The 24,374-nt window shown below is 37.8% G+C and overlaps 1 protein-coding gene across 1 annotated transcript in view; it reads left to right on the top strand.

The window, feature by feature from the left end:
* Positions 1-24,374, top strand: part of CD109 (CD109 molecule) — a 132,832-nt gene that overhangs the window by 41,707 nt on the left and 66,751 nt on the right. Inside the window, exons 6-7 of the mRNA XM_077770293.1 lie at positions 18,929-18,968; positions 22,142-22,226. Coding sequence (XP_077626419.1) covers positions 18,929-18,968; positions 22,142-22,226 — 125 coding nt within the window. The remainder of the gene's footprint in view (positions 1-18,928; positions 18,969-22,141; positions 22,227-24,374) is intronic.

Here is a 24,374-nt window from a genome sequence, read left to right as displayed (position 1 = left end):
GAATTTTGATTTCTTACAGCGGCAACTGGCAGGTCAGCATTTTGTTCTCTGTTCTTCCATGGGCTATTCTACACACCTCTACTACAGCACTTACTGATCAGAGCTGTTGTTCCCTTTTATTTTTTCTTTATTGCGGCAAGATATAAATACTGTAAAATTTACCATTGTTGCCATTTTTAAGTATATAGTTCAGTGGCATCAAGTACATTTACATCCATCACCACCATCAATTTCCAGAATTTGTTTCATCTTTCCAAAGTGTGGTCAGTGTAGTTTAAAAAAATTTTTTTAAATGTTTATTTATTTTTGAGGGAGAGAGACAGAGCACGGGCAGGGGAGGGGCAGAGAGAGAGAGAGAGGGAAACACAGATCTGACACAGGCTCCAGGCTCTGAGCTGTCAGCACAGAGCCCAATGTGGGGCTTGAACCCATGAGCCATGAGAACATGACCTGAGCTGAAGTCGGACACTCAACTGACTGAGCCACCTAGGAGTCCCAGTGCAGTTTTTAAAAAATATCTATTTTTTTGAGGGGGGGGCATAAACAGGGGAGGGGCAGAGGGAGAGGGGGACAGAAGATCAGAAGTGGGCTCTGTGCTGACAGCAGCGAGCCTGATGTGGGGCTTAAACTCATGAACTGTAAATTCATGACCTGAGCCGAAGTTGGACATTCACCCAACTGAGCCACCATTGTAGTTTTAAAAAATATGACTGCCTTATTTAGTAGACTGTAAATTCCTTAAAGACAGGAATTCTCTTTTTATTAATGTTCATATTTGTTCTGTCTAATAAAGTATTTGATGTGTTGTAGGAACTCATTCATGTTTGTGGAATGAAAGAATGAGTGAGTGAACGGTGTCTCCTGGACTATTGCTATTATTATCCTTTGTGATGTTCTTTGACTTAGAGTTCCACTCTCTCATATGCTACCACAACTTAGAAGAAATATTTCATTTGCATTTTGAGAATATGGATAGTTGCTGTATTTAAGGCATCCGTGAGCCAGTGGAACACAGGCCTTTTGGATTAATGTTCTGGACTTTCTGATTCTAAACATTAAAAGTTTCAGTGAAGAACGGAATATCCCAGCCTCTTATAAAATTCATAATGTACTCATAATTTGTGTGCCTTGCTATCCCTGTGACTTTAGTGAGCCATTTGATCTGCTATTGTCAGTCCTTTGGTGGTGTGCATTTTGATTTCTGGATCCCAACCTAAATTTTGTGAGGAGTTCCTTGTCTTGTTCTTTCCCTCCAAAAGCCACCTCAGGAGTGACTTTCTTTTCAAGGGTATTTTACCTACTATTCTCTTTAGGTACATCTTATTGACATCAGGCAGAAACTCTGGGTCAGATATTAGCATAGCAGTGAAATGGAGGATGCCGGAAGCCATAGTAAGGTTACCCCGATCCATCTCCTCATTTTAGGGAGGAAGAATCGGAGAGAAGTAATGTGACCTGGTTAGGCTCACACAGTGTTATGGTAGGGTCAGGGCTAGAAGCTAGATTTCCTGACACTGTCAACTGTATAACATTAAATTATTTAATATGTGCCGTAATTGCTGTTTAAAGATGGTCACGTTTTTGGTTGAGTTTAGACATCAGCAGAGCTTGCTGTGTACATTGGATGAGAAGATGCCCACCTCTATGACATGAGTTGAGGGTGCCAGACAATCACTCTTTCACATGTTAGGTTGTTTCCTTTTTTACTTTTGGCTTAAAAATTTTTTATTTTAATTCCAGTTAACATACAGTGTTATATTAGTTTCAGGTGTATAATGTAATGATTCAACAATTCTATACATCACCTGGTGCTCATGATAGCAGGTGCGCTCCCTAATCCCTGTCACCTATTTTACCCATCCTTCCACCTTCTTCCCCTCTGATAAGAGTCTGTTTCCTGGTTTGTTTCTTTCTCTTTTTTCTTTTTGTTCATTTGTTTTGTTTCTTAAATTCCGCATGTGGTATTTGTCTTTCTCTGACTTACTCTGCTTAGCATTATACTCCCTAGCTCTATACATGTTGTTGCAAATGGCAAGATTTCATTCTTTCTTATGGCTGAGTAATATTACAATATATTCATCTACCACATCTTCTTTGTCCATTTATCAATGAACATTTAGGCTGCTTCCATAGTTTGGCTATTGTAAATAATGCTGCTATAAATATCAGGGTGCATGTATCCCTTTGAATTAGTGTTTTTGCATTTCTTGAGCAAATATCTAGTAGTGCAATTGCTTGATCATAGGGTAGTTATGTTTTAAACTTTTTGAAGAACCTCCATACTGTTTTGCACAGAGGCTGCACTAGTTTACATTCCCACCAACAGTGCGTGAGTTTTGCTTTTTCTCCACATCCTTGCCAACACCTGCTGTTTCTTGTGTTGTTGAGTTTAGCCATCTTGACAGGTGTGAGGTGATTTCATTATAATTTTGATTTGTATCTTCTTGATGGTAAGTGATGAACATTTTATCACGTGTCTATTGGACATCTGCATGTATGTCTTCTTGGAGAAGTGCCTCTTCTTCTGCCTATTTTTTAAATTGGAATATTTGTTTTTTGGGTGTTGAGTCTGATAAGTTCTTTATAGATTTTGGATACTAACCCTTTATCATATATGCCATTTGCAAATATCTTCTCCCATTCTGTAGGCTGCCTTTTAGTTTTGTTGACTGTTTGCTTTGCTTTGCAGAAGTTTTTATTTTGATGTAGTCCCAAAACTTTATTTTTGCTTTTGTTTCCCTTGCCTTGGGAGATGTATCTAGAAAAAAGTTGCTATGGCTGATGTCAAAGAGGTTAGGCCTGTGTTCTTTTCTAGGATTTTTATGGTTTCAGGTTTCACATTCAGGTCTTTAATCAACTTTAAATTTATTTTTGTGTATGCTGTAAGTAAGTGGTCTAGTTTCATTCTTTTGCAGGTTGATGTCCAGGTTTCTCAACACCATTTGTTGAAAAGATTATCTTTCTCCATTGGATATTCTTTCCTGCTTTGTTGAAGATTAATTGACTCTGTAGTTGTGGGTTTATTTCTGGGTTTTCTATTCTGTTCTGTGGATCTGTGTGTCTATGTCAGTACCATATTGTTTTGATTACTACAGCTTTGTAATATAACTTGAAGTCTGGAATTGTGATACCTCCAGCTTTGCTTTAGTTTTTTAAAGATTGCTTTGGCTATTTGGGGTCTTTTGTAGTTTCATGAAAATTTTAGGATTGTTTTTCGAGCTTGCTGAAAAATGCTTTTGCTTCTTTGATAGGAATTGCATTAAATGTGTAGATTGCTTTTGGTAGTATAGACATTTTAACAGTATTTGTTCTTCCAATCCATGAGGTTGGGATGCCTTTCCATTTCTTTGTGTCGTCTTCAATTTTTTTTTTAATCAATGTTTTATCGTTTTCAGAATATAGGTCTTTCACCTCTTTGGTTAGGTTTATTACTAGGTATCTTACTATTTTTGGTGCAATTGTAAATGGGATTTTTTAAAATTTCTCTTTCTGCTGTTTCATTATTGTTGAATAGAAATGCAGAAGATTTCTGTACATTGATTTTTGTATCCTGTGATTTTACTGGATTTGTCAATCAGTTCATTTTGTGGAGTCTTTCAGGTTTTCTACATATAGTATCATGTGATCTGCAAATTGTGAAAGTTTTACTTTTTCCTTACCAATTTGGATACTTTCTATTTTTTTGTTGTTGTTGTCTGATTGATATGGTTATGACTTTCAGTACTGTGTTGAATAAAAATGGTGAGAGTGGACATCCTTGTCTTGTTCCTGACCTTGGGGAAAAGCTCTCAGTATTTTCCCATTGAGGATGATGTTAGGTTTTTCATATATATGGCCTTTATTATGTTGATGTATGTTCTCTCTAAATCTACTTTGTTGAGGGCTTATATCATGAATGTATGTTGTACTTTGTCAAATGCTTTTTCTACGTATATTGAAATGATCATATAGTTCTTATCCTTTCTCTTATTGATGTTCTATATCATGTTGATTGTTTTGCAAATATTGAACCACCCTTGCAACCCAGCTGATCATGTGGCATGATTTTTAAAAATATATTTTTGAATTTAGTTTGCTAGCATTTTGTTGAGGATTTTTGCATCTATGTTCATCAGGGATATTGGCCTATAATTCTCTTCTTTAGTGGTGCCTTTATCTGGTTTTGGTATCAGGGTAATGCTAGCCTCATGGAATGAATTTGAGTTTTCCTTCCCTTTCTGGTTTTTGGATTGGTTTGGGAAGAATAGGTATTAACTTTTATTTAAATATTTGGTAGAATTTGCCTGTAAAGCCTTTTGACTTTTGTTAATTGGGAGGGTTTTTTTTTTTTTTTTTGAGTTTTTGATTACTGATTCAATTTATTTGCTGGTTATTAGTCTGTTAAAATTTTCTATTTTTTCCTGTCTCAGTTTTGGTAGGTTATAGGTTTCTAGGAATTTATCCATTTCTTCTAGGTTGTCCAATTTGTTGGCATTTAGTTTTTCATAACACTCCCTTCTAATTGTTTGTATATCTGTGGTGTTTGTTGTTACTCTCCTCTCTCATCTGTGAATTTATTTATTTGAGTTTCACATTGGGTTGTTTTTGAAGTGTATCATATTTTGAGCACAACAGCCATGGCTTTAGACTGAGGATTTTGAGTCCTGGAGACTCATGGTATAGCATACAGGCTATCTGGTAGGGGAAATAAGCTAATATCCACTAATATATTAGTAAAGATTGCTTTGCTGTAACCTAGCAGACTATATAATTTTGGTATATAAGTCATAGAAGATTAATTTTAAAAGAACTTTTTATTTTGAAGTAGATTCACAGAAAGTTGTGAAGATAGTATAGAGAGGTCCTGTGTGCCCTTTGCCCAGTGTACTTAAAGAGTTATATCTTGTGTTATTCTAGTACAGCCTCAAAAACAGGAACTTGACATTGGTATGATGTGTGTATATAGTTCAATAGGATGCTCAGTTTTCAATGGCATAGAGGGAGTTTTGGAACATTACAGCTCTTTGGACTCTGCTGGTGGCAGCCCTGGGTTCCAGGGTGGGTCACTAAAATGAGTACTGTGCCCCTGGGTGGCGTGAGAAAAGAAGCAATGAGCAAGAAATGGAATTATTTTGATTCAAGGGTAGTTTTCCCATTTAATACAGACTTGTAGCTGTGCTTCTCCTTTTTCCTCTTGCTTGAGATAGGTGCCCAAGAAAGGTGGCCATGTGGCATATCTTTAAAAAGTTTTATTCTTTTTTACTTTCAGTAGGAACATAGAGGTTAAATGAATGTGTGTGTGTGTGTGTGTGTGTGTGTGTGTGTGTTTTAAAGAGAGTATGCTTCTAGTTAGCACTTTTCTGCTAAGGAAACCAGTTTGTCTCTTGTACAGCATAATATATTTGTACTGCAAATGGAGAAACTTTTTAGGAGCATGCATGTGCTTGTGGCATTGGGTGTCTGTGTGGTCCACCATTCTAACTGGAGTCTTATATGGGCTATGTCTTGGTTATTCATTAGATTGATTTTCCCCAAGTCCTGGTACTATGAGTAACTATCATGTATAGAACAAATTATGTTCATCTTTAGTTTAGTTACAGTCTTTTAAAAAACTTAAAAAAAAAAGGTTTATTTATTTTTGAGAGAGAGAGAAAGAGAGAAAGAGAGAGAATGAGCAAGGCAGAGAGAGGGAGACACAGTATCCGAAGCAGGATCCAAGCTCTGTCTGAGCTGTCAGTACAGAGTCCTGACATGGGGCTTGAACTCATAAACTGTGAGATCATGACCCGAGCTGAAGTCACGTGCTTAACAGACTGAGTTACACAGATGCCCCTAGTTACAGTCTTGATGAGTACCAGAATGTTTGTAATTCTTTCTAAAATGAGAGAAAGGATTAAGGAAAATGCTGTCTAATGGGGGAGATTCTGGTTCCTCCCTCCTCACTCTCAGTAGATAATCTTTCTTTCAACTTCATGAAAAACAGAACTTATCAGATAGGAATTTCTTTAAACTCCTCTGCCAGATTTACATGTCTACCTGTGTGTGTACCCATCTCATGGTCATCCTCTTCTTTTACAGAAAAGATGTAATTCTTCATATCTAAGACCAAAGCCTCAACCTGTTCCCTGGTTTCTCCCTTCTACTTTCTCAGAAACCTTAGAATGTTAATTATCTCTTCTTTCTCATGAATCTTCAACCTAGATATCTCTCTCCCAGGATCTTTCCACAAAATCTAGTATGTTCAGGTCTCTCACATGATTAATGAGAGAGGGAGAGGGGGAGGGGGAGCAAGAGGGAGGGGGAGCAGAGAGAAAGAGAGAACGAGAGCAAGAGACAGAGAGGGAGAGAGAGAGACAGACAGACAGACACTGAACTCTGACCCTAGCTTCCTTGCCAGTAACTGTACATTTTTTCTTCCCCATTCTAGCCAACTTTTTTTTTTTTTTTAAGTTGTCTCATCTCTGTACCTCCCACTTCCTCAACTCACTCTAGACAAGTTCATTCATAGGTATGGTTGCATTTTCCATCTATATACTAATGCCAAAAATTTGTCTGAGAGAACCCAGAGCTCTGTGTTGCAGAATTTATAACCGTCTGCCTACTTAACATCTCTGCTTGGATGTTTTAAAGGCATCCTGAACTCCTCATATCCAATATCATTCTTATAATCTTCCCTCACCACACCTGGCTCTTTTCCAGCATTCTTTAGCTTACTGAATTACTCCGTTTCCATCCAGTTATTCAAGCTGCTAACCTTGGAGTTGTCTTGACCTCTCATCTCTCTTATCCAGACCTTCACCAATTCCCATAGATTGTACCCTTGAATATATTTCAAATCCATCTACTTCTACTTCTCTTTATTTTTACCTCTGCCTTTTTTGTCCAAGCCACCATCATATTTTCCCTAAATATTTGCAATGTCTCTTAATGCATCTTCCTACATTTACTTTTTCTCCTTGTAATCAGTTCCTTACACAGCGGTGAAAGTAATCTAAACATTAAATTGGATCATGTTCTTCCTCAGCTTAAAATTCCCCAAAGGCTTTCCATTGCCCTCAGAGTAGAATTCATGTGTTTTACCATAGCCTACACAAGGCCCTGCCTCATCTGACTACTTTTCCAGCCTCATTTTCAGGTTTCATAATTCCCTATAAATTTAATTCACAGCTTTTATCATTGTCTGTAATTATATATTTATGTGTATGATTATTTGATAAATATCTTTCTTTTCACCAAATTAAAAACCCCATCCTGAGAAAGTGTCTGTTCATCACTTAGCATAGTGCTGGCACTTAGGTGCAATAAGTCTCTGCTGAAGGATGGATGAATGAAGGCATCTGTTATGTTTGGGCTGCACTTCTGTTAACTCTGGTTCAGTAACTGTGGGTAGGAACTGGGCGTTTCTGTTTATTGAATCTACCATAGTTGATCCTGATGTCTGGCTTGAAAAATCCAGGAGAAATATGTTGCAACTACACTTCAGGCCACAGATGTTTAGACTCTAAACAGGAAAAGAAAGAACAATGTGAACGTTCACAAATGTTTCCGTTCTTTTGCACATCTATAATTTCTCCAAGTAGGTTGATATACATCTATGGAGGCTTTAATGGATGACACCTTCATTGTGATTTCTTGTTAATTTTTAAGTTCTTTCCTAATTTTATGGTAAAAATGAAAGAGGGACAAAGATAGGCTATTACATGATTATTGTTTTGTAGGTATTAGGGTTAAGCAGAGGAAAATTAGTAGCAATCTGGATAAAATGAAGAATATAGAATTTTCTTTTTTTAAAATTTGTTTAATGTTTTTTATTTATTTTTGAGAGAGAGAGAGAGAGAGAGAGAGAGAGACAGAGTATGAGTGGGGGAGGGGCAGAGAGAAAGGGAGACATAGAATCTGAAGAAGGCTCCAGGCTCTGAGCTCTCAGCACAGAGCACAATGTGGGGCTCAAACTTATGAACCATGAGATCATGGCCTGAGCCAAAGTTGGTCGTTTAACTGAGCCACCCAAGTGCCCATGGAATTTTCTTATTGTACATTAGGTGGGAAGAAACACCAGTCAGTAAACGTCTAAAGATGATAAGGCACAGACACTACTTTCAGGGAGCTTACTGTCAAGGAAGACTTCATGTAATAAATACAAAGAGCATTAGGTTGGGAGTTACATGACGTGGGGCCTTGTGCTGTGGTCAAGGGACTGTAGACAATTTGTTTCAGCTCTGGATCTGTTTCCTCAGCTCTAAAATAATGGGCTTGGGTCAGAGGACTTGTAAGCCTCTTCACACCTTTAAAATGACATGCTTCAACTAGAGGGAAGTGGAGGGCACTGTAGGACTTGGATGGGGACCATGGGGTAGAGATGGAATGAGGTTTGGAGCTAGGTGACAGCGTTAGGGTTGGGAGCAAGCACTTACTGGGAGGGGAGGCTCTGCAGAGAGTAGTAGTCAAGAGAATGTTGGAAGAGTTTGTGGGTCAAGCCGTGGAACATATTGGATATTAGGCTAACAGTTTAGATTTCATTTTGTAGATAGTGGGGGGCTCTAAAAATTTTTATTTTACTTTGAATGTTAATGTTACAAATTTCATATAAGACTTCTGAGGACAAAGGAAGCAGAAATTGTATGCGAATGAATCTCTTAATATAAAAGACATAAAAATTACACTTCTATTATTTTTCTCTGATTACTAAAGTAACACATGCTCAATGTAGAAACACCAAAACATTATTCAATAGAAAGAATGACATGCTTACAATAAGCCTCTGGGTGAAACAAAAAAAGTCATCGATATTTGTTGTATTGTTCTTGATTTTTGTAGTGTGACATGATTACAGTAGTATTTTAGGAAGATCATAGCATGTGGGGTGATTAAAAGGAGAGGATCTAAAGTCAGGGAGATGGCCAGAGAGTTAGGATCCTTGCTTAGCAAATACAGCCTACCTTCTGTGTTAGGTTATAACAGCCCAGTCTGAAGGTAATAAGGGGTTGCTTTAGGGGAGCAGCACAAACTAAGGAGGAGTCGGTGAATTCAAAAGACACTTTAAAAGATGATTCATCAGGTATAGAGACTGATTGGATCATGATTGTGAAAGGGAAAAGTAGGAATTTTAAGTGTTATTTATTTATTTGAGAGAGAGAGAGCAGGAGAGTGCAAGGAGGGAGAGAGATAATCTCAAGCAGGTTCTGCGATGAGCGTGGATCCCACAACCCCAAAAGGCGCCCCAAAAGGTGTTCAATTAATTAAAAAAGGAGGTCATTAGACTGATGTGGCTCTGTTGCCATGGCTGACTACTTAAGCAAGCCAAATCAAAGTCTGTGAATGCCTCAAGGTTATGAAATCAAAATGCTAGGGATAACCGGTCACAAACAGCAAACTAAGGCTTTAAGTTCTCTCCAATCAATAATTTCCTTACTTTGCTTCTGCCTTTCCTCTGTAAGAGTTTCTCCCTGAGCTCCTGTTGGTGGAGCATGTCTGACCACTTGCAGTTCAGCACTGCTAATTCCAATTGAATTCTGTTCACATAAACTCTTAAGATTATTTTATTTTATTTTATTTTATTTTATTTTATTTTATTTGAGAGAGAGGAGGTGGGGTGTGAGCTTGAGCAGGGGAGAGGCAGAAGGAGAGAGAGAGAGATCATCTCAAGCAGGCTCCGTGCTCAGCGAGGAGCCCAAGTTGAGTCTCATCCCATGACCCTGGGATCATGACCCAAGCTGAAACCCAGAGTTGGACAGTCAACTGACTGAACCACCCAGGTACCCCAAACTGTTAAAATTTTTAATGTGCTTCAGTTTGCCTTTTAACAGAGGTGACTCTGGGATTTTAAGTGTGGGCTCTGGGAGAAGCACCCATTCATTACAGGGGAATTTGGGGCTGGAAACTTGGCTTAGGGGAGAGAGATGGGTAAGTTGATTAGAGGGAAATCACTATGTTCAGCAGCTAAGCAGGGGACCCACCCAAAACAACAGAGAATGAACAGCCAGGTTGGGAATGAGAGAACCAAGAGAGTGCAGGCACAGAGCAGAGCAGAAGGGATTCAGAGAGGGTGGCTGGAGTACTAGGTGCTGCAGAAGTCTCCAGGAGAACCAGGCCTGAGAGAGAGGTTGTGGGCAATTAGCAGAGGCAAGTAGCCACCACTTACGGAGCACCCTTCCATGCCAGTGAGATGGTAGTGGAGGAATCCAGGTGGCAGGCACAATAAAGAGTATAGACAGCTCATTTAAATCTTTTGTTTCTGAGAAGGAGAGCATTAAAATAATATGTTGTGGGTACAGCAGCAAAAATACCATATAATTTCATTCCTATTATGGATTAAGTAGACATTTGTAGATCAATTAAGAATTCTAACCATAACTGTTTCAGTGGGAAATCTTATGAGTCAGAATTGTCGATACCTTCTGAATCCCCAGCCTTTCTTAACATAACGGTTGGCCAGTTTGGTGTGCCCAGTTATTTGTGTGCGACTGTGAGGTTGAACATGTATTACGTGAAAGGTGTAATACAAAAACCACAGCATTATTTTTTGCCATTTAGTCCTACTCTTTGGGACAAATTCTATCCTATTACTTGGTTGAAATGTAGGGAAAATTCCACCATTTGTCATTATTTTTTGGTAATAATGTCATTTTTGGTTATATTTATACACAAAAAAGAGTCTATGTCCAATAACTAATATGTACAGTCCAATAAAATCAAGTGCTGTCTTGTCCCAGCTTGGGTCTTCTCTGGTCTGGCTGCCTCTCCCCAACTCACTAAGCTGCATTCAACTCCTCCACAATTGAATGAGGTGGAGGGAAGGGAGGCAATGGGTAAATAATTCTTACTTGATATGTAAAGATGAGTTATATGAATTTGCTAATATTTGTCCTACAAAAATGGCAATTTAACATGGCTCAACATGATACCATTGTCATCTGGCATCGGAACTCTCTGGACTTGGCAGGTATTTAAAACAAACAGCTTTCTTTCATAAAACTTTTGTGGGTTCTTTGGAGCACACCTACCATTGCTGGGAGGCTTCCCATTCAGTGTCTTGTATGCTTTTAAATCTGTCTCCTCCTCTGGCAGCTCTTAACTTTGTCTTCAGCTCCTTGGCATATATAGTATACAATATACCTTCCAGAGGTGCTTCCCCTTTGGGGGCATTTTTTTTTATTGGAGAGAGAAAGGGGAGAGAGAGAGAGAGAGAGACAGAAAGAGAGGGAAAGAGAGAGAGAATCTTAAACAGGCTCTATGCTCAGTGAAGAGCCTGACACGGGGCTTGATTCCACAACCATGGGATCATGACCTGAGTTGAAATTAAGAGTCAGATGTTAACCTACTGAGCCTCCCAGGCGGCTCTGAAGGCTGTTTTTGATTAGGACTGAAGACAGCCCTACACTGGCTCTCTCTCTCTCTCTTTTTGCATATCTAGTTGAGGGGAAGTGGTCACGCTTTCTTTGATTCTTGCAACTAAGAAGGCAACACTTTCTGCAACTCCCAGTGCAACCCTCTCTCTTAGCTTAGCTGTACACACGGGTGGCCAGTACCTGTATTTTGCTCTTAGGTTATTCATGCATGTCAGGTGCCTGCCTACCGCCACTGGTGTGTGAAAGCACATCAAAAAACTTCCTCCTAAAATTCCTTTCTAGTTAATTTCAATCTTGACTCTTTTGGTTAAGTGTCGCAAAACTAGTTTTTATGGAAACCTCCTTTGCAAGTTCTGTGTGCTAGACTTGCACTTGGCTTGGGAATATGGATATCGTTGGCATCTATTGTCTCGGGGGACAAAACCCAAACTGAGTCTATAGTTCTATATTTGTTATGTGTGAATTTAGAAAGTTCAGTGCCTTTCTTAATCTTTGGATACAAATTAAATCCAGACACTGGAGATCAATGCTGAAGCAAACTTTTGGGAAACTGAAACGATCGTGTATGAACATAAATATGAAAACAAAAATCCTTAGTTCTGTTTCTGGCATTTCTTTTTACTCCAGAAGCAAGAGTTGCAAGACGCTGACCTGCATGTTAAAAAATATATTTTTTAAATGGTCGTATAGTGTGCCATATTCCTTCAAGTTTATTAAAAATAGAATCTCTGTCAAGAGTTGGATGGCTTCATGGCTAGACAAGGGAAATTCTGTAAGTAGGATAGATGTTTTTGAGCAATTCACTTATCTTTAATTTGCATCCAGTCATAGCATATTGTTAAAAAACTAATTAAAATAGTTTATTTTCTCTCTTTTCTCTTTCATTTGATTGATATAACATATACCATCACAATGACCTATTGATTTAGGGATAAGGGGAATAAAGAAATTACAGACATTACTGAGAATACCTCCTGGTTCTTCTTTTCCATTTCTCCTTTAGAATTTGGTTAGAAAGTCTTGTTGAGACAGGCTTACATCTAATACAAATGGAGCCAGCTTTGTAAGGGAGTGCTTTCCTCACGGAACAGTGACCATTTGGGGCAAGCAGAACTGAGAAGATGTAGACAAGTCATGTATTCTTGTGACCCGGAAAGGTGTTTGTTTAGAATACATGCTGCTTAAGTATTCACTCTTTCAGGTCAGTCTCCTTCAGTTGCTGGCAGAGTGAATGAGCACAGACTATTTGCTGAGCTAGAATAAACATGTAAACTCATTTTGAAGCAGACTGTTTTTGTGGAACCGAAGGAAAATTATTTAGTAAATGAAATTGTGCTTCATACAGAAGCTCTGTTTTTTTTTTTCTTTTCTTTCTTCTCCAGGTTTTTAGTTAGGGCTAGTCAATTTAGTTCAGCTAGGGTTTGCATAGAACAATTTTACTTTTTAGACCAGCATTCAGCAAACTTTGGCCGAAAGGGCAAATCCAGCCCAATGTCTGTTTTTGTAAATAAAGTTTTATTGGAACACAAACAGTCTCATTGCTTACCTGCTACCTCAGTGCACAGCTGAATAGTTGCAACAGGGACTGTATGGGCTTGCAAAGCCTAAAATGCCTACTCTCTGGCCCTTTATAGAAAAATTTTTCACATACCTGTTCTAGACTTATGAAAGTACTCAGCATCAGTGCTTTTATGGTTATTTATGACATAGATTGCTACTAGTTTTAAGTATTTCAGTATCTTCTACCATTCCTGATTATATGTTTTGTAAAAATATTTAATAAAAATAACTGAACTCATTGTGGAACTTGGTATGACCTGATTGCCTAATGGACAATATGTTGAAAATTACAAAACTCATTTCTGCTTTTCAGACCCTTTGGACAGTAAAATAATTTATTTCTTGATGCATTTCCCCACTTATAAACACCCTGGGAAAACCTCATCTGCTACAAAGCACCCTGTCAGCACTCAGTTACAAAATGACTTTGTGATTTATTGGAACAATTTAAAATGACAATGAAAAGAAGCACTTCTTTTGCTGCTTTTCCCCCCAGCTTTCCATGATGTTGGCTTCTTCCACTTCTTGGCATTTATTTTCCTTCCAGACTCAAGGCAGAGAGTTAAGGTTACTCTATGGGCCATTTCACAAATGGCTGAGCCTTGTCAGTGTTGTCTGATTCTTCATATGAGAAGGTTATTTCAATTTCTGGCAGGAGATACCGTATGATAATTGAGGCCAATCTAAGGAGCCCCATAAGAACCAGCCTGCGTACAAGAGTCAGTTTGTTCATTTCATATACATACATTCATTCAACAAACCTTAAAGGCATGCTAAATTAGGTGTTGTGTCCCCAACGATTTCATAGTCTGTTATAGGAGATGGATATGAAACAGATAATTATAATATATTGTGATAAGTAAAATGATTGAGTTACATACAAGTTATTATGGGAGGGAACCATATTTAACCCAGCATAGGGAAAGGTGAATAAGAAAAGCTCCCTGGAGGAGGCTAAATACAGTTAAAGAAGGTCAGGACATTTTGTAGGCTGTTTGGGTGGAAATGTCCAAAAAGCAGATTTGAGTCTGAATGTCTGGGTGGAGGTATGGTTTAGAGATAAAGATTTAGGTTTCTTTAGTATAGAGATGGCAGTTAATACCATGAGAGCTGATGAGCTCACTTAAGGGTCTGGAGAATGGGAACAGTATTGGGCTCAGGGTGGGTAGGGCCAACATTTCAGGAGCAGAAAGAGGAGACTAACGAAACAAGGAAGGAGTCAGAAAGATCCTTAACAGTACCCAGAGAACTCTTAAAGAGTGGAAAATGTTCACAGACTGAATGAAGGAGAAGGAGACAGTAAACAGAGAGATGGAATATCCAGGAGTTATCAGGGATGATGAGTAATATAGGAGGCAGGAAAGGATAATTCATTTCAAATCTAATTCATGTAACTACTTATGTGTTAAACAAATAATTGCCTAAAACTTGGTTTCAAGGCTGTTGTTTAAAATAGGCCCAAATTAGTTGCTTTCCTATATTTGTCAAAGCTGGTAATACTTACTTAATCTAACACATACTTATCAAACACTTTTTTGGTATTAGACACTTTTGGGTTGGCACCTCATGGGATAAACTATGAAGGATAAAAAATTATCCAGCATGGAGCTGGCCCTCAAAGAATTTGCAGCAAGATAAACTACGTACCTATTTATGATACACTTTTTACAGGGTTAAAATAGAAGGAAGGACTAAAGAGCATTGAGGCTTAGAGTGCTGAGATTGCTTTTAAATTGGGGATTCAGGGAAGTATTTGCGGTAAGTCTTGGAAGATGAGTAGAGATGGAAGTATGTGTAGGTCTAGCATAAGAGAGACTAAGAGCCAAAGCACAGTGCATGAAACCACAGGACACTGTCAGTCTTGCATTATTGCTCTTTACTCTGTGTGTCTCCATCTCTCGATTGACACTCCAATGCTGAGGACTGTAATTTGTCTTTACAGAGCCTCGTGTAGTATGTTGCATGTAGTACTCACTTAGTCTTTGCAATATATTTAACTTGACAGAGATATCATCGTCATAAAATTACGTATTCTATAGACTCACCTGTGCTGACCTTAGTAATAGAGCAAAAATTAATTTAAAGACTAGAATTCCTTAACTACTTTTTTAGAGACAGAGAGAGATCATGAGTTGGGGAGAGGGGCAGAGGGAGAGAGAGAGAATCTTAAATAGGTTCCACATTCAGCGCAGAGCCAGATGCAGGGATTAATCCCATGACACTGGGATCATGACCTGAGCCAAAATCAGGAGTCACATGCTCAACTGGCTGAGCCACGGAGGCACCTCTAAAGACCAGAATTCTTATGTTTATAAGTAAAATAGTCAATACAGGTAGATGACCCTCTTGATTTGATTTTTTGAGGGTGAGAAATTAGAATTTATAAATGAACTGAATACATGTAATTTATAACATTCCTAGTAGGGCATGAAAACAATTTAAGATACAAGCTACAAATGTGTAGATTCTTAAGACTTTGATCAACACAATTTCTTTGGGATCTACTTTATTTTTTATTTTTATTTTTTAAGTAAATGAAAATTTATTTTTNAGTATGTGTAGGTCTAGCATAAGAGAGACTAAGAGCCAAAGCACAGTGCATGAAACCACAGGACACTGTCAGTCTTGCATTATTGCTCTTTACTCTGTGTGTCTCCATCTCTCGATTGACACTCCAATGCTGAGGACTGTAATTTGTCTTTACAGAGCCTCGTGTAGTATGTTGCATGTAGTACTCACTTAGTCTTTGCAATATATTTAACTTGACAGAGATATCATCGTCATAAAATTACGTATTCTATAGACTCACCTGTGCTGACCTTAGTAATAGAGCAAAAATTAATTTAAAGACTAGAATTCCTTAACTACTTTTTTAATTTTAGAGACAGAGATCATGAATTGGGGAGAGGGGCAGAGGGAGAGAGAGAGAATCTTAAATAGGTTCCACATTCAGCGCAGAGCCAGATGCAGGGATTAATCCCATGACACTGGGATCATGACCTGAGCCAAAATCAGGAGTCACATGCTCAACTGGCTGAGCCACGGAGGCACCTCTAAAGACCAGAATTCTTATGTTTATAAGTAAAATAGTCAATACAGGTAGATGACCCTCTTGATTTGATTTTTTGAGGGTGAGAAATTAGAATTTATAAATGAACTGAATACATGTAATTTATAACATTCCTAGTAGGGCATGAAAACAATTTAAGATACAAGCTACAAATGTGTAGATTCTTAAGACTTTGATCAACACAATTTCTTTGGGATCTACTTTATTTTTTATTTTTATTTTTTAAGTAAATGAAAATTTATTTTTTCTTTTTATTTATTATTATTATTTTTTAATTTTAGATTCTAGTTAGTTAACATACAGGGCAATATTGGTTTTAGGAGTAGAATTCAGTGATTCATCACTTACTTACAATACCAAGTGCTTATCATAGTAAGTGCCCTCCTTAGCACCCATCACCCATCTACCCTATCTCCCACTCACCTTCCTCTGTCAACCCTCAGCTTGTTTTCTATCATTAAGAGTCTCTTATGGTTTGTTTTCATCTCTATTTCCCCCATTTTCCCATATGTTCATCTGTTTTGTTTTTTAAATTCCACATATGAGTAAAGTCATATGGTATTTGTCTTTCTCTGACTTATTTTGCTTAGCATAATACACTCTAACTCGATACACATTGTTGTAAATGGCAAGATTTCATTGGTTTTTGATGGCTAAGTAATACTCCATTGTATATACATACCACATATTCTTTATCCATTCATTAGTCGTTGGACAATTGGGCTCTTTTGGTAGTTGGGCTATTGTTGATAATGCTGCTTTAAACATTAGGGTGCATGTATCCCTTTGAATCTGTATTTTTTATCCTTTGGGTAAATACCTTATACTGCAATTGCTGGATAATAGAGTAGTTTTATTTTTAAGTCTTTGAGGAACCTCCATACTGTTTTTCAGAGTGGTTGCACCAGTTTGCATTCCCATTAACAGTGCAAGACGGTTCCCCTTTCTCTGCATTCTTGCCAACATCTCTTGTTTTCTGAGTTATAAATTTTAGCCATTCTGACAGGTGTGAGGTGGTATCTCATTGTAGTTTTGACTTGTATTTCCCTATGATGAGTGATGTGGAGCATCTTTTCATGTGTTCAGTTGGCCATCTGCATGTCTTCTTTGGAGAAGTGTCTGTTCATGTCTTTAGCCCATTTCTTCATGGATTATTTGTTTTTTGGGTGTTGAGTTTGATGAATTCTTTATAGATTTTGGATACTAACCCTTTATCCGATATGTCATTGCAAATATCTTCTCCCATTCTGTTGGTTGCCTTTTAGTTTTGCTGTTTCCTTCTCTGGGCAGAAGTTTTTTTTAATCTGGATAGGGTCCCAATAGTTCATGTTTGCTTTTGTTCTCTTGCCTCTGGCAACGTGTCTACTAAGAAGTTGGCTGCCTGTTCACGTCTAGGATTTTGATGGTTTCCTGTGTCACAGTTAGGTCTTTCATCCATTTTCAATTTATTTTTGTGTATGGTGTAAGAAAGTGGTCCAGTTTCATTCTTCTGCATGTTGCCGACCAGTTTTTCCAGCACCATTTGTTGGAGACTGTCTTTTTTCCATTGGATGTCGTTTCCTGCTTTCTCAAAGATTAGGGATCTACTTTAAACGAGATATCGTCGAAACCAAGTTTCAGTTATGTTGTTAGTGTATATGTAGTCACATCCATTTTATACTTTGCAGTGAACCCTATCCATCTTTTAGGATTAAAAAATAACTTGGTGTACAGTTGCTTAATTAACCAAGGATGATTTTTAAATCATTTTAAATCATCCTATTTTGTAGCTGCATCGGTGTATTTGCTTTGATAAACATAGGGAATCAGATTTAGAATACAATTTTTTTTAAAGTTAATTTATTTTGAGAGAGTGTGTGGATCCTTGTACATGGGTGGGAAAGGGGCAGAGAGAAAGGGAGAGAGAGAATCCCAAGCAGGCCTCACATTCAGCATGGGGCCTCAAGTGGGGCTTGATCTCATAACTGTGAGATCATGACCTGAGCTGAAATCAACAGTTGGATGCTTAACTGACTGAGCCCCCCAGGCACCTCTAGAATACAAATTTTATTAGTGGAACTCCTTAGCTGTTTTTGAAGAGATTCTATTTAATGTGTTATTTATAGATTAGGTGTGGACAGAAATATGGGGAATTAGAAAAATGATATAATAATAGGCCACATGCTTTCTTGCTGATCTTGGAAAAGGAAATAATTAACAATATTTGTTAAAATAGGGTAGAATGCATTGTTTTAGGAGTTGCACTAGAAATAATTCAAGGAATTTAAAAGGTAGAAGATGTTGGTCCAGGATGATTTTGTATTTTTTATTATGTGTAAATACTTGAATCATGTGTAACTTTATTTTCTCCATTGGTTTTTTTTTTTTGAGAGTAAGATTCAAAACAAGTTTGCAGTCATAGTTTGACATGTGTTATTCTTGCTTCATAAGTTCCTAAAATATCTAACTTAATCTCATTTACAAATGAGGTAAGTCAAATTAGGCAATTTGTTCAAATGACCTGCAGTGAAATATAGACAGCTTTTTTTTTTAAATAATTTTTTAAAAATAATTTTTTGTAATGTTTATTTTTTGAGGCAGGGGGGCAGACAGAGAGAGGGATACACAGAATCTGACAGACAGAGAGACAGATACACAGAATCTGAAGCTGACAGCACAGAGCCCGATGAGGGACTCACACCCAAGGACCATGAGATCATGATCTGAGCCGAGTTTGATGCTCAGTAGATTGAGCCACACAGGTGCCCCGAGTGAACTGACAAGAAAAACTCATGAAGTCTCATAGGCTTCATGTTGTAGATGACTAAAAATAAACTTCCAAAAATTAAAAGAAATGGTTTTGCTCTTTAAATCATTATAAATACAATTAAAAATAATTTTCTAAATCTTTTTATACAGGTAAGTAAGCAAGCAAAATAACTGAATTAGAACTCACATGTTTTCTTGTCTTTTTTTTTCTTTCTCCCAATAGGACCAGACATATTATCAGTCATTTCAGGTTTCAGAATATGGTAAGAGTTCTTCAGTTTATTTTGAAGGAAAAAATTATTTGTTACTTTTCACAGAGATAAGAGAAATTTCCATTTGCAAGAGATATGTTATTTAAAGTAAAAATCCTAGTGAAAGTAAAATCCTGGTGTTTCTTACAGGTCTAATGTATTTTTTTTTTTTAAAGATATAAAAGGTCACTGTAAAGAAAAAATTGGGAAATAGATCACCTATAGTCCCATTATGTGATCTCTTATGCATAATTTTTCTTTTTCTACTTTATTGTGATCTTAACATATTTAAAGATTTGTAATTTTTTTAATGTAACATTAGTTATTTCCCATATTTTTCATTTAGTTGGCTTTGGCAAAGACACTGTTTAATTGGTAAAACTGTTTAATTTGAGTAAAGGCTCTTCTTGCAGGTGTCATGTTTATATCATGGTTAGATACACACAGATAAAAACAGTGTGGTCCAACTCTTGTTGGTAGATGGAGAGGAAGGAAAAATGAGCATGAAAGTAGAGGATCTCGCTAGTAGTTATAAATTGAAAGGCTATTTTGAGGTTACACATGAGCTTTTTCATTTGATTTGTGTCACTTTTTGACATTGTGTCTCATTCAGGCAATACAAATTCTAGAAAGTAGTTTGTTTACATTTTTGTGGCTCAGGCTCCACATATCTTATATAGCACTGTCACTTCCTAGGTCTCATGATCCCCTAGAACGGGAATCAGCAAAACTTTTTTTCTAGAAAGGGCCAGCTATTGAGGCACCTGGGTGGCTCAGTCGGTTAAGTGTCCAACTTCAACTCAGGTCATAGTCTCACAGTTCATGAGTTCGAGCCCTGCATCCGGGTCTATCTCTGCTGTCAGCACACAGCCCGCTTCGGATTCTCTGTCTCCCTCTCTCTCTGCCCCTCCCCTGCTCATGCTCTCTCTCTCTCTGAAAAATAAATAAAACATTAAAAAAAGGGCCAGATAGTAATATTTTAGGCTTTGTGGCCCATAGGTCTCTGTCATAACTATTCAACTTTGCTATTGTAGCAGGAAGCAGCCATAGACAATATGTGAGTGAATGTGGCTGTGATCCAGAGAAATTTTATTTATAGACACAGAAATTAAAGTTTCCTGTAATTTTCACATGTCATAAAATACTCTTCTTTGAATTTTTCCCCAATGAATTAAAAATGTAAAAACTATTCTTCACTCATGCTGGTTATTGTTTACTGACCCCTAATCTATAACTGTTTTGTTCACTTTGGAGATCACTTACCATATATAGCTCTTGAGTACGTGAAGTGTGGCTAGTCCGAGTGGAGGTGTGCTCTAAGGGGGTAAAAGGTCAAATTTTGAAGACTTAGTGCAAAAAGAAGAAAGGAAAAGAGCTCATTAATAATATCTTTTTATATTGAGAATATGTTGAAATGATAATATTTTGGGCATGTGGCATCAAATACAATGTAACAAAATTTATTTTCACTTCTTAAAAATTTTTTTTAAATGTTTTATTTATTTCTGAGAGAGAGAGAGACAGTGTGAGCAGGACAGCGTGAGCAGGACAGCATGAGCAGGGGAGTGTCAGAGAGAGATGGAGACACAGAGTCCGAAGCAGGCTCCAGGCTCTGAGCTAGCTGTCAGCACAGAGCCCGACACGGGGCTTGAACCCACGAACCGTGAGATCATGACCTGAGCCGAAGTTGGATGCTTAACCAGCTGAGCCACCCAGATGCCCCCTTTTTACTTCTTAAATGTGGCTATTAGAAATTTAAAATTCCATATGTGGCTCACATTTTATTTCTTTTGGATAGCCCTGACCTAGAAGAATAAGTCAGAGGGGTCAAGGTTTTTATAGGCTATTTTATTTATCTTTTATTTTTTAAAAAATGTTTATTTATTTTGAGAGAGAGAGAGAGGGAGCAAGCAAGCAGGGGAAGGGCAGAGAAAGAGGGAGAGAGAGAATCCCAAGCACGCTCTGCATTGTCAGCACAGAGCCCAACATGGGGCTCAATCCCAGGAGCTGTGAGTTCATGACCTAAGCTTATATCAGAAGTCTGACTCATAACTGACTGAGCCACCCAGTGCCCCTACTCTATTTTCATTTCACATAGAGCTGGTGCTGGGTGGTTATATGTTGTTGAATTGGATATGGGGGAGGTGGGGAATTGATTGTCAGCCTGTGGTATTTGAGGAAAGGATATCAGAATTCTTCGTTCTAAGGAAATTCCACTTCTGAATGAATCATGTGGCTTTTTTGCCCTTCCAGGCCTAGATTTGTCAAAAAGTATCTTGACAGACTAAGGGCCTTTGGCCTGGTTTGGAGCTTGAGGTCTGATCTATATTGTTGACACATTGGTCTTCTTGATACTTGTATTAATTGAATGATGTGATGCTTTGTAATAGCTAGTGAAGTTAGAGAAAAAATTTTCTATTAGACTGGAAGGATACAAATGTTTTTTACTCTGATGGTATGCCTTGTATCAAATAGTGTTCATATTTATAAAATATCTCATATCTTGATTGTATAAAGCTGACCAAACTAGGGGTTGTTAGCTTTGGGATTGCCTGTAGAAATCACTATCACACAAGAAGAAGCATCATTACTCTGTAGCTGTATCTTAGTGATTAACTTAGAAATCCTACTACACAACTTTCTCTTCACAGCAATTATACATTAGACTGTCACGAGATTTGCCTTTGTTGCAAAAAATAAAGATTCTGCATGGCTGCATATATAGAACCATGTAGAGGGAGAGTCTTGGGGCCTCAGAATATGCTTGTAGTAACCAAGTTGGAGAATGGTTCTAGGGAAGGGGCTGCTGTAGAAGCAACTATTTACCATGGGATGTGGAAGTATTTTAACATGTAGTAAGGCAGCCCTGATGGGTGATGGTTGAAGAAATGCCTGGTTTCCCAGCATTCAGATGCCTTAGCATCTAGGGTTCTGGATACTGATGAGAAGCTTCCACTGACACAAGTGTCCATCGCAACTGGTCCCCGCTGTCACTGTCTATCACCAGCCTTGTAAGGGTGAACTGCAGTGCTTTTCATGTGTGTTAATGTGTATTTGAGATCTAAGGAATCTAAGTCCAAAGAGTATAATTGTTGACTCCTTTAGAACAATTTAGTCTTTATTTTCTTAAGCTAAAAATGATAGTAAAATGGATTAAGATATTTACCCTTGCTTCTCTTTTCCAGTATTACCAAAATTTGAAGTTACTTTGCAGACACCATTATACTGTTCTTTGAATTCTAAGAGCTTAAATGGTACTGTCACAGCAAAGTAAGTATCATTTTTTTTAAATGGATAATGCTGTTATAAAACTATCTGACAAAGAGCTCATTTTATACTCTGGAGTGTTCGTACAATATTCTGGTTATTAAAATACCCCAATGGGCAGGAAACAAATACCTATCATAAATAATTAAGCATGGAACATGTCTGCACAGGTCTTTAGACCCATCTGTCTGCTTCCAAGCTGATCCAGTCCTAAAATATTTCCCACGGACAAGTATCTTCCTCAGACAAGTCAGGGGATTTACATTATAGATTGTTCCAGATTTAAAAAAAAGTTATATCTTTATTCTTAATTCAGCTGACATGGATAGAGGCTACTTACCTATACTTAAATTTTTTTTTTTTTGTGAGAGAGTAAGGGCACAAGTGAGCCAGGAGTACAGAGAGAGAGGAAGAGAGAGAGAGAAAGAGAGAGAGAAGCGGTGGTCACCCAAAGTGGAGCTCAAGCTCACCCGTTGTGGGACTTGAACTTGTGAACTGTGAGATCACGCATGACCTGAGCTGAAGTCACATGCTTAACGACTGAGCCAGATATCTAGGCACCCTACCTCTTCTTAAATCTTATTTTTTTTTTCTATCAACAATGGAGGTTGAATCATGGGGGAGGGATTTGGTTGACTTATTGCAATTAGCAAATGAGTAAATCGTTCACAGTCCTGTCATTTCAGCAGATGTACACAGAGAGATTCCGACCCACCCTATATGACAGCTGTATCGTGGCTCTCATGATTTTGATCTGGTGGCTCGGACAGATAGTATTCATTTTGCTAAGGCAAAAAGCATCCCAGACTAGGGGTTCTCAAAAATGTGGGCTGGGGTTATTCCAGGACTGATTATCTGTAGCGCTCACTTTTGATGTGTCAATAGCTGTGCTTTGGTTTCTGAAATGTATTTAGTTTCAGACTTTATTTGTAATATCTCATAGACACTAGACTCCCTCTCACTGCTTGCTCATCACCATATTCCTTTCTTGGTGAGGGTTTGTGGTGGTGGCAAGTGACGAGCATGAGTCTTCTGCAGAAGCAGTCCATAGACAAAAACATTCTGAGGACTTCTGCTTCAGATTTTATTTGGGGAAAACACCCATGCAAATACCATGCAACACGAAGGCAAAAATGTGTCTACAATTTATATACAAATTAGTTTTCTCCCTGTGTTTAATTAAGAGGTGGCTTCCAATGTGAATTTGGGTACCATGGATGGATTTATGGTTTAGAAAACACATAAATGCCTGCATTTTACATAATTATGATCCTGCCCTTGATCTTAGCTGAAGGCTAAGGATTCTCTCCGGATTTTATTTTGAGTTTCCTGACTAGTGTTTATAAAAGAGTGAGTGCAAATCTACACAAACCATCAGGGTCCTCACAGATTAGGTTGAGTGTGGATGCCTTCTTTGCTTCTGTTTCTGGTTTTCCAAGGACTGTGCCAGGGATTCACTACAATCAGTTAAAACAGTGGTTCTTAAACTCTGCTAACTCTTCAGAAAGTTTTATATATAATTTTAGGGGGTATGGGTCCCCTGACACCCTCCTCCCTGCTAGCCTAGTGAGAACCCTAACAGGAGCATATCTTTACTTGCTAGAGGGGATGCTGACAATTCATGAGTTGCTTAATAAAACCAATTATATATATATATATATATATNNGAACCCTTTTAGTTTTGTTCTGATTCTCATTTGTTGAGCCTCTTTGAAATACTAATGGCTGAGAGCAGCATGACCATAGTGATGGCCTCTGGTATTTCTTTAGCATTCATGACAGTGTACTCACACTTTCCTTAGTATGTGTATCAGCCAAGGTTCCACAGGAAAAGTAGAGCCAGTAGAAGATACATATTAAGAGATTGTTGCAAAGGTTGTTGATGATGAGGATGATGATTCCATGAGTGGATGCTTGACAGTTTGGGCTTTTCTTGTGCTAGTAGCCATCAGTCCCATCAAGGCATAGTTAATGTGAAGAGCATTGCTGGAAATTTCCCAGAGAAGAAGGTTAACAGTCTTTTTTTTGTTTTTGTTTTTGAAATCTTTAACTAGGATGAATAAAAATCTGCATTTGTTTATTAGCTTTGATGTGAACATCTGCTCACTATTCCCACCTCATTAAAATAAATAATAGACTTTTCTGCTAACC

This window comes from Crocuta crocuta, unplaced genomic scaffold (genome assembly GCF_008692635.1).
Source record: "Crocuta crocuta isolate KB4526 unplaced genomic scaffold, BGI_CrCroc_1.0 scaffold270, whole genome shotgun sequence".
In the NCBI taxonomy this organism is placed as follows: Eukaryota; Metazoa; Chordata; class Mammalia; order Carnivora; family Hyaenidae; genus Crocuta; species Crocuta crocuta.
This window is presented reverse-complemented; position numbering and strand designations above follow the sequence as displayed.